The 20,000-nt window shown below is 36.2% G+C and overlaps 1 protein-coding gene across 3 annotated transcripts in view; it reads right to left on the bottom strand.

Moving 5' to 3' along the window:
• Positions 1–20,000, bottom strand: part of foxp2 (forkhead box P2) — a 195,771-nt gene that overhangs the window by 15,431 nt on the left and 160,340 nt on the right. For all 3 annotated transcript variants that reach the window (XM_088923349.1, XM_088923351.1, XM_088923350.1), the window contains 4 exons: positions 14,723–14,933; positions 13,045–13,149; positions 3,931–4,018; positions 2,608–2,691 (listed from right to left, as the gene is read on the bottom strand). In XM_088923349.1, coding sequence (XP_088779475.1) covers positions 2,608–2,691; positions 3,931–4,018; positions 13,045–13,149; positions 14,723–14,933 — 488 coding nt within the window. The remainder of the gene's footprint in view (positions 1–2,607; positions 2,692–3,930; positions 4,019–13,044; positions 13,150–14,722; positions 14,934–20,000) is intronic.

Genomic DNA, 20,000 nt, shown 5'->3' with positions numbered 1-20,000 from the left:
CTGGCACCCTGAAGGCATCCCCAAGTGCATCTGTTCCCAATAAACCACAAACTGTTTTTCAGCTTCTGCTGTAAGCTGGGCAGAATGAGACGGCAGTTTCTTTGTTAGGTTTACAAAAAAAGATAATGCTGTTTAATGACTTTATCGAGAAGGGCTGTACATTGTACTACAGCTACAGTAGCTATAAAAAAATCTGCATTACACAATACTGTAATTACAGCATCTGTACAAACATATATGTATATGGATAATACAGCTGTCACCACATTTGCTGTTGTTCTAAATGTACATTATACTAAAAAATGCAATATAAAAATATTTTGAAATACAACCCCAGTAACCAGTTTGATGTATTAAAGGCCATCCTATACGGATTTTTCATTTTAGCAATTATTTCAGTAAATCTGCATGAGCAGAAAAATATTTTTGTAAGATCTCAGAATATAACAACCCGTGTAGAGAAAAAGGGGAAAAAAATCACATCCCTTGTTAAATGTCCTGTTGAGGAAACAAACTCTGTCTGTAAAGTAAAAGCACTGTGGTTTCCCCATGCTAAATGCATCTCACAAAGTGAAACCAATATAAACTATGAAGTTGTAATTATGTCTCAGATGTTCAGCACTGATAATAACAAAAGGTTTCAATATACTGTTAAATATATACAGAGCCATTCATAATAAATCTTTCTATAAAGCATGTGTGTAGTATGTATATTTATGTTGTTAGGCTAACATATTTTGCTAGCTGCAGTAACAAGCGTAACATGTTTGCAGGCATACAATCCCGCACCAGCAAAATGGAATTTATTAAACATAACTGAGGAAAAGCATGTAAAAGCTAGGATGAGCACTTAGCTACCTCAGCTCATCTGAATATATTCAAGGTTGGGTAAAACTCATTATTCAGGACTTGCAGCCTTGATAACTTTGATTTTCATCCATCCATAGCATGGCCAAAAGGTAACATTTAATGAAGTACCATTCAGAGAGTAAATGGGGTCATATAATAGACAGTGCAGTTGCACCTTGTGTTCATGTACTGATAGCTGTTAAGGGTGCAGTGATGAACCAACAGAGCTCATTCCTCCTTGGTAATAAATTCATACTATTAATATTTATCAAATGTGTGGGCTGTTTCAACTGAGCCACTGCATATGAGGGCATAAATCTGTACTGTGATATCAATTATGAAGCTTCTTTTGTACAGCATATAAATTTTAGTTTTTGTATATTACCCACTTTTATTCTTTTAAGCCAATTTAAGGCCAACAGTGCAATATAGCACTTTAGATATCACCAGCTCCAATGGGAACCTTAAACTGTGGTTTCATTTTAAACTGCTCATCTATGATTCTGTATTAATTGCCCACCATCAAATGCAATTAGCAATTCTTTCATGTGTGGTTTATGTAATGTAATACTTCATTTACATTATTCATTCATATTCTGTTTTGGATTATAGGCTGAAAATTCTTTATTAGTGTAGATGTAACCACGCTGCTGGAGTTTTAAAAAAATTACTGATTGAATAATTAATTGGAAAAAACGAGCGGCAGATTCCTGATGGATTTACGGGATAATTATTCTATCTTGTGATTATCTACTTTATACGATAGGAAGTGATGAGGAAAATTATTCTATTGAAATGAGACAGTTACTCAGCAGCATAACATAATAACAATGTTTTGTCCCCAAAAAATTTTTAAGTACCTTATATTGTCAAATAAATAATTACGTCAAAAATGCTTGCTTGGTAATTACTAAGTGTATTGTTTTACAAGAAATACTATAAAAACATATACAGCCTTATTTCTCTGAGTAAACACTATAGCATTCTTCATTAATTACATGTTAAACGCTTGTGATTTGTGGATATTTAGAATATAATTATAGGCTTCACCAAGTAAATAAACAAACATACAGTTGCATACAGAAATACATAAAAACAGCATTTTATATATTTCTGCTAACAATGGTAACTCATTTTAATTAGCCCATTTTTATATACAGCAATAAAAAATAAAAAGACCATGCAGTATACTAAAGGCAGCCATTTTCAGACCTTTTCCCATTTCTTCTTTTCCAATGTGTATATCAATTTCAATGTACTGTAAAAGGCAGCTAAAATTATAGCTATAGAACATCTTATATTCCCTCACTTTAGCTTCAACAGCTCCTGCTAGTTAAATAACATTTTACCTTTTTTTTCAATATAAAAGATAAGAAAGATCATTTTTGCTTCATACTGCTGTAAGTGCTACCTTAGTAACACAACTAAACAGCAATTGCTGGCCAACAGGTTGTTTTCAACAGTAAATCTATCACAGTAAGATGTTCTAACATTTTGGCAACAGAGACAAGGCTGTGATTTGTACACTTATGGGTGTATTGTGTTTAGTGTCACCTGCCGCGAAGATCTGATAGGATTTGTATAACATAACATTATTTTAAAGAAACATACAATTTAAAAAGCTATTGCATTTTGCTTTTGCTTTCATTGCCTCGCACTTCATCACTTTCAATGTTTTCTAACTCTGGCTAAGTTGTTCATTTTCTGCCTGATACATTTACTGTCCTATTTACTGTTTATAGAGCAATATGCACTCACAGGTTTTGGAGACGGCTTGGGCTCTGAGGGTCGCATGTGCAAGTGGGTCATCATTGCCTGAAGACGTTCACGTTCTTTAGAAAGCTGTTAGTGAAAAGCAGGGAGGAAAAGAGTGAGACCACTAAGCATTTTAGAATTGACTGATGCTGTTATTTTACCGCAGTGATACATCTTGTTACCGAGCTTGTCTCGCTGTAATGAATCCTGCATATAAGAAGTCTGAGTCTCTATGCTTTGGCTGGAAGAAAGTGAGACTTTCACCAGAAGAAGGAGAAAAAAAAACTTGGAAGTATGGAGTAGTAAAAGGTCAGGGAAAACAAATAACACTTCATCTTTTTGTCAATAACAGAATTTAGGTCACAGATGCTTTGACAGTAACAAGTTACTAAGACCATAAATTAGAAGGTCCTCAGTGTCTACTTAAAGTCCTGTGGACACTGTTAGGAATGGACTAGTGCCAACAGCTGTGAAGGGGTGAAGGGTCCTCCAAGCGAAGTGCCTGCAAGGATTGCCTACACACTTCATCCTTTCCCTCGGAGGTCCAGTTAGTGCCCCTGCAATCTGCCATCATCAATCTAATTCAATAGAGTGACAGAGACCAGGCAGTGTGAAATGCTGAACTCCGCCACTGAGCCAGCATCCACACTGCACTGGGTCTCATTACAACTGACGGACCTTGCTGGGGCTCAAAAACACAGCAAAACTACTATAATTGGTCACACTGTTGGCATCAGCTTTTGTAGCGTTTTAAGTCAGCAAAAATATTTTTTTTTTGTACATAAACCAGGTTTTGTTTCCCAGAAGAGAATCCAATAAATAAGAAACTCTAAAAAAGCGGAAACACAATTCCAGAGAAACAACATATTCAGATACGAATGAAACAACATTATTTAGTAAAAGCTACAAACACATATTATATTGTTGAATATGAAGATAATTAAAAGGTGATTTGAACCAAATTTGGCCCACACTTTTGAGACTATTGACAATGTAATAAATTACATGAATACAATTAATTCCTTTAAATTTATGCTCTGCTGACAAATACGGTCTTTCAATTAGAGGATTAATTTTCTTACTACTGTATTAATTTAATTAGGTCATGCTCTGTCTACTTAAAATAGTCGCTAATTTTTTACTGCTATCTTCAGGTATAAATGTATTTCATTAATATAAACTAGAAGAAATGCATTTTGTTAAAATAAAAAGCAAGACAATTAGTGCAGCATGAATTTAATTAAAAAGTAATAAAGACTTCTATTAAAACTGATAGAAACTGATTGACTATATAATAGACACAAGATTGATGAGCTTCAGAAGTACCTGTATTTCTAATTGCTGTACAACTTGCATCTGAACACGGCACTGTGCAGTACTTCTGTCGTCCAAAGCATGCTCACTGTTAAGGTGCCTGAAAACCAACAGTATATTGATGCACAATTAAAACATAATAAGTGACTTCCTTGTAATGTTTTTTTCTGACTTATCAGTAATTAAATCGATGTAATCATTATTGAGGTTAAACAGATTACAATAAAAAGGCAATGTAGCAATCAAAGAATACAGATTTTATTCTTTGCCATTTTGGGAAACACAATATATCACGTGAGCTTGGCTGGTTCATGTGCTTCTTCTTCATGATCTCGTAGACATTTTCGTTGAGACCACAAATTTGAATATATCAAGGCCTGTTTGGTTTTTCATCACAGTCTTGGCTAGTCAGTAAAGCCACAATGACATAAACCCTTTTTCATTTGCAGGGAGAACTTTATGTTGATTCTGAAACAAACTTTCATATTAAGTTACAAATTAAGCATAGGTTCATTGGGTTGCTAATGCAACATAATATGTTGGGATAGGGAGGGATTTGGAAAGTAAAAATGCTTTATAGTTCAAAATGTTCACTTAACAGCGCTGAGAACAATAGGCATGAAAAGAATGAAAAAAAAACTATTCATTTTTTTTTGCAAATAATCCCTAACTGCACATTCACTTAAGTCACATTTACAAAATGTTTGCTTCAATGTGCATATTTTTCCCTGAGACGTATTCAATTTATCTGTTCAGCCCTTCTTTAGAATAGAAACTGTAGACTGCAATAACAGTCAATGAGGTTTTGTCTTGATTGGATTTTGTCTGTAGAACACAAAAGAACCTTGCCATTAAAATAGACCTTTATTCTCTGGTATGAAGGCGAAAGGTTTTAAAAGTGTTGTGATGTTCAGTAATGAGCCTCTATCTAAATTATCATTGGTGACAAACTCACAAAGCACTCTTCGAGGACACATGGTTATGAAATGCCAGAGCTGCCACTTTCTTTCCTGTAATTATAGGCTAGCTTGCAGCCCTTCAATGATCATTTATAGAACAGCCTCCAGTGCATTACTGAGAGCTTGAAATACACATATATACCTCTGCCACATCTTTTTTTTTTCTCCTTGCCTTACTATTGTTTACCAGTGATATGCTAAATAACAGTGCCTATTCATTACCCTACCTAATTATGCCAATCAAAGCAGAGGAATAGGAGGAGATATGTAAGCACAATGGCTAAAAACTCGATCACTATGTACTGCATTAGCATTCAATTATGGATGTGCGTATTTATGATAATTTTATTTTATTCCCGTTTATGCTTTTGTAACTGTTTCAGGTCTGATGCGTTAAAATTCTCTATGATTTATAAATCAGGAATGAGATGGCGCTACAAAATGAGAGGATTGGTAGGTTTCCTCAGCCCGTGCCTAATTGCTGTTTCAGAATGCATATGCAAAGGGACATTTCATTAATCATTTAATCACGTCCCTTGCAAGAAGTTGGAACTAATGTTGCAAATACCCTTTTCATTTCAATGCTCCATAATGCTATCTTATGCACTTGATATATTGCATATGTCATAAATTATAGCTGCTTCAAAAGGACCAAGTGGGCTGTTATCCCTGAAGACGCTTGTTACAAAACCTTTATTAAGTTTTCTACTTATTGCCAGTTCTATTTCCCAGCACCATCGTGTTTTTTTTTAAGTAACAGCTGTTCCTAATGCTAAAGGTCTGTGAATTACCCGTGCACTGTCTAACACTATTTTACAGACCTATTCGCCTTCTACTATCCTGCTAACAAGCCGATTACACACAAATTACTGAATGCCTATGAAATATTTAAGCGCATCCTACTCTGCTATGCATTAATAAAACCAAAGCAAGCCCTGGAATTCTGGTTAGCTTTAGTCCCTAATGTCCCCTAATGAGCCTCTTACAGACACTGTAGTTCAAACAGAGAGGTGAAGAAGAAATTAAATGGGTGCCTTCAAAAAGGCAGCACTGAACAAACATTCCTCAAGCCAGTTCTAATTTATGGGTCACTTTATAGGTATATTGATTTTTGTTTTCAAAATGGAATAAATGATGTGGTCGGTTGACGCTCAGCAAAGCAGTGAGAATCTATGTTGTAAGTGTCTGGCTCTTAGTATTTATGTGTGAAACCTGGCTTAGCTCTTAATTTTTTCCAAGAAAAAAATAATTTTCCTATGCGATGTGTAGTAATTTGTAAATAAAGTCGAATTTAGAAAATATTTTAAACTACATGTAAATGTGTCATCCCTAAAAAGATGCGTACTATTCCAATGACTTGAGAAGAAGCCATTATTGTCCTTTGTATGATGAAGGAATAGCAGCATACAATTTAAAATAGTGTTTTTCAATTGTTATTGCCTACATGTACTAGCACCAGTATAAAGCCACTAACCTTAAAAGAAAAAGGTGATAGTACACTTTACTGCTTTCATTGTGAATATATAAACATTTCAGCCTTCACATTACAGATGCTCTCTCTCAGTTTTAAAGGTCTTGTCACATCCAGCCAGCAGCCTGGCAGCGCTGAGAAGAACTATCTGGGCTGCCTTCTGGGTTTTAATTAACAACCAGTTACCGTCACTGCTGGTCAGGTTAGTGACTTCACTTGCCATTTATTCAGGCTGTAGGTAATAAAGATGTGGCAACAGAGAATATAAGTTAAATAGATGACAAATAAAATGTCTCCTTTCGTGAGGTGCGATCAAATTACAGTAGGTTCACTCCAAAAAATTAGAAAGCAAAGGATCAAAAACAATACAAATACAGATTTGACATAGATATAGAAATGTGCACAGCATGGAATATGTATATACCACTTCTTAGAAAAATCAAATAAGGTTAAAAAAAACAGCATTTTAAAAGGCCACGTGCTCCAAAGCTGAAGGTATCAAACTGAATTCCAGAAAGTATCAAGGCTAGTGCTTCACAGGTGACTGTTTGGTTTCATTCACATGAGACTATTTAGTAATATGACATTTATAAAAATGTTACTGCATTTAAGACTATCACCTTGGCATTTTTTTCTGGGAAAATTCCTGTGGGTAAAGAGGTCAACACTGAAGTAAAGAGTAGACTCACATTTTACGCAAAATATCTTTAAGTTAAAAATATTTTTATGCAAATCTGTGTATGTGCGGTCGGCGATGAAAAAATAAAGGAAAAATCAAATAATGTACGAATTCTCCCAACCTGAGCTACAGTACACTTTGGGAACCAGTTACAAAGCCTGTAGCATTCTGGTGCTTTCATCATCGTGCGGGAGAAGAAAATGGGTAGAGCCTGCAGCACGACTTCTCGAGTCCCAACCCCCACGCCAGAGCTACTGTACTACCCCCTCACTACCACCACAGCCACCTCCTCCACTCATAGGCTGTCTCTCAAGCGCACAGCCTCCGACATCTCCTTGCTGGACTATCTATCTCCAGCAACTATCTTGCTGGAGAACAAGTCTGAATAGAGGCGGAAGTCGAGTGTACAGCACCTTCATCATCATCACTGTTGTCTTCACCGTCATCAGCTGCACACACCTTTCATATTCATCACTATCATCACTAGGAGATGATGGTGTTTCCTCACCATAGCTTTAACATCTTTTACCTTTTTATTATGACATTTTATTTGATCTATTTTGTACAGTACTGTATTTCCTGTATTACTGTTTTCATAATACTAATCCACTTACAATTAATTTTACTTGTTTAAGGGAGGGGAATAGGAGGGTCTAAGGGGGTGTTCTGATTCTATGCGATTTTGGGTATATGTGCTATGTCAGGAACCTAAATACCGAGTAAACAAGAGTCTATGGTTGATCTATACAAACACTACACACATTCATATACTGTAAAGAACTGGCGGCTCCTATCAGGTTAAAACTGGGGTTCAGAGATTGAACCCTATAAATTCCATGGTGATGGGTTGCCACCCCATCCTACTGCATATCTTTAGTCACTGGAAGCATGATGCTGTCATTATAGAACAAAGTTTCCTTAGTTCAACTTTCCTTATGGGGGCGGGGGCAGATACACACATATGTAGATAACACAAGCAGAAACATTGTGGAAGTGCACTGAAACCAATAATAGGCACTAGCCACATTGTTAAAGCTTCTTTGAAGAAAGGACTGAATAAGATCCACAGATTAAGTATTAACTACCAAACGGGCTATATGTGCTGAATATATATTCTAAGAGAATATATACTCTCTGGTTTATGTTTTATATATCAATACAAAAATCTATACCATATTAGCTCAATTTTTCAGAAAAAATTCAGAAACAGTCAAGACTGTTGCAGAACCCTTTCTGTGCTCCCCAGTGGCTCAGCTAGCTAAGCCCTGTGATCGGAATGTCATTTCCCAGTCACCCACAGGCTTGCAGTGCCCCCAGTGAGCGACACACCCCTTCTCTACTCAGCACTGAACCTCCTGTACGTGACTGCACGCCCTGTGACCTGGAAAGAGTAATGGGCTGAAGGTAGGAGGGTGCGAGGTGCCTATCTCCACTTCCTCAACCATGTGTGGTGCCACCACGCTGTTGAATTCTCCTCAAAACTCCTCAGATCTGGCCAGTTTTGCTGGATTAGAAAATAGAGCAGAGTCATTTATTTTTCCCCATTAGCTGCTATGACATTGTCATAACTGCTTCTTATGATAAGCATATTTGTGTAATTTTCTGAAAAGTAAAGATGCTTTAAATTTGACCTTATATTCTGACCAATACGGTACATATAATATATTAGATCTTGTGGTAGAATAATTAATCAACCAACTCCCAAAAGCAATCCAAAATCAATTACAAATCACATGCATCTGAGACAAAACTTTGGAAGAAGAGGAATGGTGATGAACAGAGCAAGGACAGTTGCAGGAACTGGTGGAAACGGAGAAGACATTTCAAGAAGTGACTCGGCATGGGGAAGGCCCCTGTAGCACTAGATTGATTACTCCTGGCTGACTACTCCTTGCTTGCACATTTTATGGATCTGATCTACAGGACTCTAGGTCATTCCTACCCATTCCTCATTAACTGAATGTTAGGAAGTTCTATGATGTGGATTTCATGGGAAATACCTTGATCAGGTATCAGTCATAGTGCAATAAGGTTTCTGTTTGGTTCCGTCCAGGCCACAGCAGAAACCGTCCATTTCAAAAATTAAAATCCCTACCAGATAGACACATACATATAATTGTGTTTAACACATAATCTCTACTATACTGTACATTAAGAATAGGAGCTTAATGAATTTAAAGAAATACATTTCCTGACTCATACAGTTTTTAGAAACAGCAGTTTTAAAATTATAAGGATTTTTTTCACTATTTAATCAATGAATTAGCATTTTTGCTAGACTTTTTTTTTCTCACAACTTTACAGATGTTAAAAAAATTCAATAATATATTCAGGGATTTTACAAAAAAGCATTATTCCTATTATAAAGAGATTGTTTCTGGGGCAAAGTGTGCTTTAGTCACTGTGTATTCATCCCTCCATCAATGTGCTTAACAAAGAGATTAATAACAATATATAACACAAAATAAATATCTAGGGGAATATTGTTATGTTTTCAGTCGAAAGATGTTTTTAGAGAGCCTAACGTTTATACTGAATGAGACACAAGGACAAGCTTGGGTATCAGGGGAAGATATAGATTAAGGATTTACTTTAAGGCCAGGTACAAAGCCACATGAGTGTATGAGATTTAGTAAATACTTTGCTTGCTACAAAGAATGAGTCATGAATAAAAAGAGACACTAGTGGGAAGGGGAAAAGCATCTACTTTTCCACCTTTTTATGCTCATTTTCCCAGTGCGTAAAAAAGACATAGTTAATAGGACTAAAAACAAAAACCAAGAATTCCCTAAGTTACTATGAAAGATCATTGCAACACTCTTCTCTCTCTGCTGTTCACCCCATTGCACGGGAATGTGATTGAGGTTATTTTTTTAGCTTGAGTTCTTTACGTACTTTGTACAAATAAATTGGAGCTTCTGGTAATTAAGCTTCATAATGTGCCAAGCCACAGTACTCTGTTGTGTCTACAGATAAAACAGATAGAAATGCACAAAATAATCAGCATTGTGTGCTGAACTTTCAACAACAAAATAAAGGTTAGGAACTCCACTGTACTCATTTGATAGGGAATCTGAAACAGCCATCAGGAAAGAAATGATTTTCAGTCACTCTGGCATTTGATTTTGACAGATTTCTTATGTAAACTGTTTTAAACTCTGTGTTCACGCTTCGAATAACAAACCTGATCGTTACTGGGGGATAACTGACACATCTCCTAAAGCATGAAAAGGTTTTCGCTGACACTAACAATGATTTCTCCATAGTAGGAAAACATTAGCCATCTTTGTACTGTAGATCATGCTTTGTTTGTTGGTGTCGGCTACATGCAGGTTAAAGTACACTTGTCTACTTCCCTGAATGCTATACTGTAATCTACCCTGTTTCATCATTACAAAGGAAAAGAAAGTGTGGTATTGTAGGAATATTAATTTGCCACTGGCCTACAGAAATTAGATGATCATACTGTTTGTTACTAAAAGAGTCTTGAGGTTTCTCATGAAAAATACTACCTGCAATTATGTTTAGTGTGTCCTCACCTTACCCCACAAGCTGTTCCTGTTTATTGTAATGCCACTATTGTGATAAGAAATACTTGTGTGTATGTAGAGATAGACAGCAGGAATATAAACAATGAATTTGCCAAAGATTTTTGACTGAATACACAATGTCCTAAAGGAAGCCACTGGACACCTAATAACTGAAAAATTATTTTTGTGAAAGTGTACTTGTGAAGAGCATCCCAAGAAATTGAATAAAATACTCCTTAAACCAGGGAAAAGAGAAAATGAGACCACTCTACCAAAGGCAATCCAGTCACTGCAGAACAGATCCAGAGGAACATGATATATGCGAGTCAGCAGTGAATACTTCATGACTGCACTCCTGTTTCATCCTATTAAAGCTAGATTATTTTGCTCCAAAGCCAAGTGCTTAAAAAATACACTTTCAATCTTCCTTTTTTTATATGTATGCTACTATACCTTATGCTTATTCACAAGTTATTAACTTCTTTAAAAAATAAGCAAAAACAATCAAAGGATTACAGGTTTTAGGAGAACAGCCAAAAAAAGTGTCAAAATCACAAATCAAAACATTTCAAATGTATGTTTCATTCACTCACGTAACTTTTGACTATGGCGAAAATCCTTTGCTATGATGATAAAAATGAGGCAAAGCCACTGTTTTCAGCTATAATCCCCCACTGACATGCTGCTGCACAGCTAGCTCTTTACTCAAGCTAGAAGGTAAACTTCTCCTTAGAAGCAAAGGTTCAACTTCAGAACATAAACTAGACTCTTTTAGGACTTTTTATTAGTCTGCTGCTGAAATCCACAAAGCTAGACTGTGCTCAGCTTTTCATGACATGGATAAGCAGACATTATTCATTTTTCATTCAAGTACAGTACAGTTGCATTAACTCAGCAGTAGTATGTTCACTTTTCTTTGTGCAGACAACATAGATACAGCTGCCTCTGGACATCTTAATGACTTCAATTCTCTTTTCACTGTATTTATCAGATCTGGTAATGGTACTGTTATATGCTTATGCTATTTTTCAAAATACTCAGGTTAATGGATTGGAATAGATACCATGAGTAAGTAAGAGCATGTTTTCATGTCTTAACTTTTTAATCTCCACATTTTTCATTATGAGGTTAACACAGAGCGTGTTCATGGGCACAAACAAAAAAGCCACCATAAATAAAAAGGAAAATCTGATCATACCTTTGCAAACCTATAGATAGAATGGAAAATGAAATAAAAATATACCATTGAAAAAAGCATTTAATTTAATCACAAACAAGCAAAGCTTGCATTTGGCTAGAAAATATTGTATATCACTCACATTGAAAATAATAACTTTCATTAATATTTGTACTATTCATACTGTACAATGTAATATTCATATAATTTCAAAGTGTAGCAAACTATCATTTCCATGAATGACTTTTAAGAAACCTTTAAATTAATCAATTTGTAACTGTGTGAAATTAAAAGGGAAACAACATCAACGAGATTCATCATTTCCCTGCATTATGATGTCACTTGCATGGGGGGTTTAAACCTATAAAATGCTGCAAGATCATTATTTGGGACTTAATTACAAATCTAATTAAAATATTTAAATTTACGATTTCTCTTTCTTAGACAACGGCTCTCTCTTCTGAGTGGCTATGTGATAACCTATAATCTGCAGCACTGCAAACACCTCTTCTTTGATGTCCCTACTAACATCCTGGCAACAAAGCAGACCAATTACAAATGAGCTAATTAACTAAATTGTTGATGGAGCATGAAGAGTTCATTCACTCGGTTAGCTGCACCATGACAACACTGGATTCACAGATTGTAAAGCTATGCATCTATACAAACTGCCATTAGCTTCTCACATTTTCACAAACCTATCAACATTTTGTGCATCTAGGAGGTTTCGAGATGTCAGTCTTAATCTTTAGACTTTCAAATGTAACAGTGTAACCTTAACAGCCTTGACTTCCTTTTACAGGAAACACTGTTCCCTCATTTAACCCTTTGAAATAAACTGCTTATTCCCTGGGAGCAAAATTAAAGCTTAACGAAAATAAACTGTCCTTTAGTTTTCATAGGAACATGCAGCCCACACATTACCCAGAGCTCTATTATCTGACCTCAAGGGCTGAGGAAGTCGAATTCCAATAAGGAACCTTTTATAACCAAGCTCTACACTTGTACTTAAAGCTTAATGACCCCCTATGGACAAAGTCACTATTCTCTGAAGGCAAACTGCATACTGTATGTCAATTGAGTATGGCTTACATTCAAGAGAACTCAACAAAATATTGGCTTTGCTTTGACTGCTAAATGCTTAGATTGTAACTGCACATAGATAATACAAAGACCCCCTGCTCCACACTCATGCAGTCTTAGACCTCACACACATAATTAGACAAGTAAGGCAAGAGAAGCTTACAAATGATAATTCCTGGAAAGGAAAATGAAAATGTTCCAGAAGCTATAAATCCTTGGCAACTTACTTCAAAAACTGGCCAAAATCTTCACAGATGCTTTCACAACCAGGCCATTTGCACACTCCATGGCCGTAGAGAGAGTGGGAGGCCCCAGTCTCCTCGTGTAATGAGCTGCAGGAGAAGAAACCGGCGTCAGAGTCATCCCAAAAGCCATAATCGTTTGAGGCTGCTAGCGCCTGTCAGGTTACAATCAGTGACAAACGGGTCAAAACAGGTCAATTGAGCTCAGTGCAGTCAGGAAAAATTAATCATTCTATTGAATAGTTCAACTGCCAAGGTTGGATGATGTTCCAATTAAGAAAGAAACAGAGTCAAAGATGATTGTTAATAAAGAAAATGAAAAAATAAGAACTGGGCATTGTCATTAGATTGTGTAGCCAGACGACAACGATGCAATGCTTTATATTTTTGAGCTGCGATGTTCAGCTATAGAACTAACACGGATGTGTGAAACCATTCAGACAGAGGAAATACCAGGGCAATATCAGTTTAATCATTTATGAATTTCAGCAGCCTTTGCAGAAGTACCTCTTATATGAATTTCACTTTGTCTACAGAAAAATGTTTTTAATTTTATAAGATTCCTCCCTCTCTCTTACCAACACAAACCCCTATTATCATCTATAAAATGGAAACACTAACATATGTAATGTAAGCATACACAACATATCAATGATGTATATTTATCTGAGGGAGGCAGTCACATTAGACTTTACAGGCTGTGATTTAACATACATGTACCTGTGACTTCTGTTTTTTAAGAACATACTCTATGTCAAAACAGTCTTGAAGAAGAAAAAATCAAAGGTTGCCTATAACCCTACATTCACTATATATTCTATTAAAGCTGACAGTTAACCTTTAAGCTTCTGTTGCATTAGGTTTGGCAGTATTATAACAGAGCTCACAAACTGTTTTATACCAAGCTCTCCCTCTCATTGATCTAGGCCTTGTAGGTAAGAGGCTCTTCTTGACAATATTTCTTGTTGGATCATCATGAGAAGCAAGGAGCCCAGGGGACACATACGGATAAAAAGTCTTTTCTTTTTCTTTCTTTTTTTTTGTTGATGTCTGCTTTTGAAGATTTTGTTACTGTGCGTTTTAGCTCCAGCTCGTCTTCTGTCTATGTTAAGTCGGTTATAGAACACATCTACCTTTCTGGAGGTCTGCACCATTTCTAAATACTTAACATACTGTGGAAGTGCTTAAATAATAAATAAGACAGACGGAAATGTGAACAGACTTTCATTCCAGCAGTATTGCATATAAAAGGTCCATCACAAGTTTAAACACCATAAAAAAACCCATCTTGGAATCATGTATTCTGTTTATATGACAAGCCACATAGTAAAGCTATTTCAAAAGAAAAAACACTAAAGCACTTATCTTTTTGTATACACATTTTTCTGAAATACCTGCTTGCATTTGATTTTGTATAAGCATGCTTATTAAACTTTCTGCTATCATAAGGGAAATCCTCTTCACCGGTTTCACTATTATAGAAGCATTAATAAACTATTAAACAAATAAACAAAGAATATGTTGGCCCTAAAGGAATAAACACCTTGAAATAAATGCAAACAAAGCTTTGAGTGCTGTGCTGACATATGCAACAGAAGATCATACATGCAACTCCATCTTTTGTTATTATAAGTGTGAGAAAAATAATAAATAGGAATTGTACCTATCTCTCCTTGCATTGAGGATTGAAGACTGGCCATTCACTATGGAATGATGGGTAATAGGTGGTGATGCTTTGGAAGTGGTAGAGGTAGTAGAGGAAGAGTTGTTAGTAGAGAGGTCAAGCCCTCCATGTTTAATGCCATTATCTTCCATATTGTGTGCCCCAGTCACTTCTTTCCATAACTGCTGGATTTCTGCAGGGCTCAAGCCAGCTGAAAGAAAATATAGGTATATAAGTTTTGTGAAAAGAAGACACTCTTTCCTTGTGAGTGCAACCTTCCAAAATAATTTATATTTCCTAGATTTCAATCAGACTAGGATGGCCTTCATCTGGACTTCAATCGCAGGCCTGTACACTCTTGAAAGGGGTGGTCATCAAATAAGAAGTTACTTTATTATTTTTACTACTGTAATAACAGGATATTTCTTGTGATACCATTAAGACATCACTGATGGCATACATCATCAGTTTCTTTAAAACTGTTCCTTTTCTATTGCGTTAATATCTTTATAAGCTGCCCTGATATTTGGCTCATCCATCCCACTGAGTCTTGAAAATTAGCCTACTGTACGTCAGTCATGTCCTCTGTGTAACAGCCTAGTTCTAAGTACTAGTTTGTTGGAATATTAGTTGTCCCTCTCTATTAGTACAGTTTTAAGGCTTTATGAAAATATGTAGCATGGATTCAAGCACTCTCACATTTTGTGATATAAATATAATTTTCCACTTAGCCAAATTCTTTTCTGCTTTTACATTGTAGAATGGATTTTGCTTTGCTGAATAGGCTGATTCCATCGGTATGAAACATCCTAACTAAATTAGCTCAACATTTATCTGTATAAAAAGTTCCGAGAATCACATGGCACTTCTTACTTCATTCTTTTTTTCCCAATACTTGCCTTACAAAATGGATTGAATGGGCCATTTCCAGCAGTGTTAAAACTCACGCACAAACTTTTCATATGCCATTTGAAAAAATAAAAAATCACCCTCTCAGTCTCCAGATTGTTTTTCTTCAGATTCTCAAATTTCTAATCCTTTGTTGTTAGTTGGATTTTTTGTTGTAAAGAACTATGTTGCTGTTCCTTTGTTCATCATATAGAACTACATTATCAACACTGTTCCAGTAATAGCACTACGTCTCTACTATCATCCTTACATATATGTGCTCCCCTGTTATACATTCATTCTATGTAAAATGTTTTTGTAAGTCATTTCTGAGTGAGAGGTTGCTGTTTTTTTGTAGTTTTCTATATAACACAGAGATCCCTCTAATTCTATAGACAATGAAAACCAGTCTTTTCATATATATTCATATAATATTAGAGGCATACTGAGTCATGCAAGTGAGATGTAGACCACTGTGCCATTTACACCGTTGTTCTTTAATTACTCATCAATATTTTATCCTTAAAATGATTTATTGTGATTGGCAGGTAATGTTTCATTATACTGTGCACCACCTCAAAGATTAGGTAGAGATTTCAGATGGAATAGTTACATTGAGGGAGTGGGGGTGTGAGTAGTAACAGGGGTTAATTAGAGGTTAAAGTGTTTTAACATTCAAGTCAAATGTTAGTCAAACTATAATAGTCAGTCCTGACAACAGCCTGAGTACAAGCAATTTATAAAAGTTAAATAATAGCACTGACCCACTAGTAAGGAACTAGGCATCAAGGTCACATAGCTTCTTTAATTTTCTATGAACACTTCGGTGGTTAACAAATAAACAGGCAATAACTTACAAGATAAAAAAATATTAAACAAACAAACACACAAGACACAAAACACAGAAATAAAATATTTACAGATGTAGAGACTTCTTATTTCCCAACATTCTCCACTAGATCCTTGACACTGACTACACTAATTCACTCAAAAGAGTGCATTAGCCTTCAGTTGTTTTGTAGGTCTGCTTTTTTTAAGTTAAATAATCCTCACCAGGTGAGTATTAATATGTCTTATTAGGGAAAAAGGAAATGCAACAGATTTCTGCATTTTAACTGATTCTCACTAATGGTCACAGCAAAAGTCAGTTTGAAAATTAAAGTGGCCATCACTGATATAACTACATATTTACCAAGAAGGTGCTAAATCATGAAGGTGCATCTAAATTGCAGGCTTTATTGCAAATGGTTTTTGTGTTTCTCCAGAGTGTAATACCAATAGTAATATCCCAATAGTGTAACTGCATGGTAATTTATCTCTCCTCATCACCAATGAGCTCCACACGTGCTTTTAAGCAATGATTGGGTGCCTAGCAAACTCAAATAATTTGCAACATTTTTAAGAAAACTTTTTTTACTTAAGAGGACTAAAGACATCACTACCAACAAAACGGATACTAACTCATGATTCTTTAGCAATTACTGTAGATGATTAACTCTTAAACAATATAAAAACAAATTCTCGCTTAATTAAAACTCAACAAAAAGGTATTATCATTATTGTGGACTAGGTTTAAAAGAGAACACATTACTTTTTATTTGTGTACAATAATAAAATATTTCTTAAACATAGGAGACATTGTTCAAGAAATGTTTTAAGAAACCTTAAATAAGGTGAACCAATAACAAAAATCTCCAAATTAGACTTTTTCTGAAAGAGTAATTATGTAGTTAACACTGATCTACGTATAGAAACCTGGGGGCTAAAGAGTGTGCTCAGTTCTGTCTTATTTCTGCACTGTCTCTGTGTACAGTTCTTTACCTACACTAACCTCGTTCCACACAATGTACAGGCTGCTGTTTTAGCTCAGGTCACTCTGAGTAAAACCAGCCAGAGCTGGTTCCATCATTTATCCTCCTCCTGGTTCTGCTTATTGGGCTCACAGGGCTCGGAGGGGACCTGCAGCAGTAGTTGCTTACTGCTGAGCTCTGAGGTGGAAGTGGGACAGCTGCTGTCCAAAGGCAAGAGGCTCTCTGCTTCCTCCACCAGCTTCTGTATACAGTGAGAGATGCTGGTGAGGAAGGCAGCAATAAGCCCCCTTCAAGCGCCAGTCAGTAGAGGCTGGGCTGCTCTTACTGCTGTTTGATAGGTATGAGCACAGGGGGGCTGCTGATAGATGAACTAGTAGGGCACAAGTAAGCCCAGTGGCTGCTGCACTGCAGAATGTCCTTGTTCAGAGTGCTACAGAATGGCCTTGGGACAGGAAATCCAACCTTACAACTGCCACCCTGCTTTTCCAGTGACCCGGAGTGAACTATGTCATTCAGCTCAGACAGGAAGCAACAGGCACTTCACATAGGCAGTGCCACATCTCAGAAGCTGTCTTCCTTCAAGTCCAGGCTGCAAGTTCAGCCTGACAGCAGAGAAAAATGTCAGTTATAACCACAACCTGGGTGGGCTTGTTACTCCCCCAAGAAGTGCTGTTTTTGGTTATGACACCTTCTGTGTCCTGATGCCATTTTGGTTCTGCAGTGTAGGGGCATTGTGGCTCAAGGAAGGTTTTTAGCCCGTCACTTCACTCCTTGCAGTACAGATCCTGCTATGTTATGAGCTCTGACTTGCTTGGTGAGGCGCTGTATCACCTGCATGTCCACAGTCTGCTGTATGACTGGCAGTGCCCTGGGTGCTGAGCTCTGTAGTAAACCCAAACTGACAGGGCATGGATCAGACTCCAGCATTAGAGACCTGAAGATGATGGGGAACTGTTGTAGTGAGCTATCCACAGGGAAAGATTGTCTCTTGCCTTTTCAAAAATTCACTTTCAACTACCTTTAACTAGTTCTCAACTTCATCTAGCCTATTGACATATGTAGTCAGCTTCTCACTATCTGCATTCACTGAGAGTCCAGATCACTATTCTCAAGTCATCCTTCAGCTGTGTTTGGTAGCCTTTTACAGTATCACCTATCAATGCTAAAAGTCCCTACTTATTTCTATTTTTACCACCAAATCTCTCTGATTAGCTGACATCTCCTTGTGATTACTGTTTATTCTATTTTAAATCTTCGATGATTACTCTCCATTTTATTTTCTATACACATTATATACATTTTATTTGGAAAACAGACATAGTTGAAAATAGTTTTTTTCTGCAGTAGGGTCGCATTGTTTTACTAATAAAAACAATTTATTAATGACTACAGAAAAAAATACTTTCAATACTTCTGACACACTGCAAGATTCAGAAGACTGGGATATGATGTCCTTTCTTCTGTAATCTTCTGTGAACAATTTTGTGGTGAATAAATTACCAGGTACTAATATAAAAGACAATGTATTAAACAACTATCACACACGTAGACTTAAAACAGAAATAAATATCTACCAACTAAAATTGACAACTGGAGGGTGTTCTAAGAATTCATCACCTTATACCTTACATCCCCTTATTCAAACTTCTACTCTAAATCTCAAACATTGACCATACTAGTGAACTTAGAAGAGGACTAAACTCTAGAAATACAGGCAGGTCTGATTTCTTTATTTAAAGAATATTCTTAGGTGTGCCCGCCACCTAAACTGATGCAACAAAGGAAACAACCTTTTGCCCCCTAACACAAATAAACGAGATAGACACACTCTACCTGGTGAATTTAAAATGCATCAAGTGGGCAGCAGTGTGGAGCAGTGGTTAGGGTTCTAGATTTATATCTGGATGGTTGTGGGTTCAAATCCCAGGTGAACACAGCTGTTACCTTGAGCAAGGTACTTCACCTAAATTGTTTAATAAAATACACAGCAAAATCTACAGATGGGAGCAAATTTAAGTATTTCTGGATAAAGGTGTAGGCCATATATATACAGAATTATGAAAATACAGTTCTCTCCTACTGTTCTACCTATATCTTTTTAAGTAAACCACAATGTCACATAAGCTAACTCTCATCATCTAAGAATTTTCACCCTGACAAGGAGTTCAGCCATCTGGTCTACACTCAGATTGGGGTTTTTATCTAGCTAGATACATCTGCATTTGTACAAACACTTCCAACAGCCCTTCTGTCTAGGAACTGCAACTATACTGTTGCCTACAGTGGGGACATCCCTGTCTAAGATAAGATGCACTGATTAATAAAGGCATTTGAAGACCCCCATTCAATAACAGTATAAACTACTGAAAAATATGTTTGTCCAAAAAATTAATTAACAATTAATTAAATTAATAATTAAATTAATTAAAAATTAATATTTCTGTATTCAATCTATTTTTCCCAAATACGTCACTTAACAACGTCCTCTCAATGAATGTTTAAATCATTCATGGAGGTTTACAAAACAGCTGATCCACCTCTTATTCACTATTAATGGTGCCACAGCTTCAAGTGGTCCC

Source organism: Atractosteus spatula, chromosome 8 (genome assembly GCF_055471065.1).
Source record: "Atractosteus spatula isolate fAtrSpa1 chromosome 8, fAtrSpa1.hap1, whole genome shotgun sequence".
Taxonomy (NCBI): Eukaryota; Metazoa; Chordata; class Actinopteri; order Semionotiformes; family Lepisosteidae; genus Atractosteus; species Atractosteus spatula.
The sequence above is the reverse complement of the archived record's forward strand: the minus strand, read 5'-3'. Positions and strand labels throughout refer to the sequence as shown.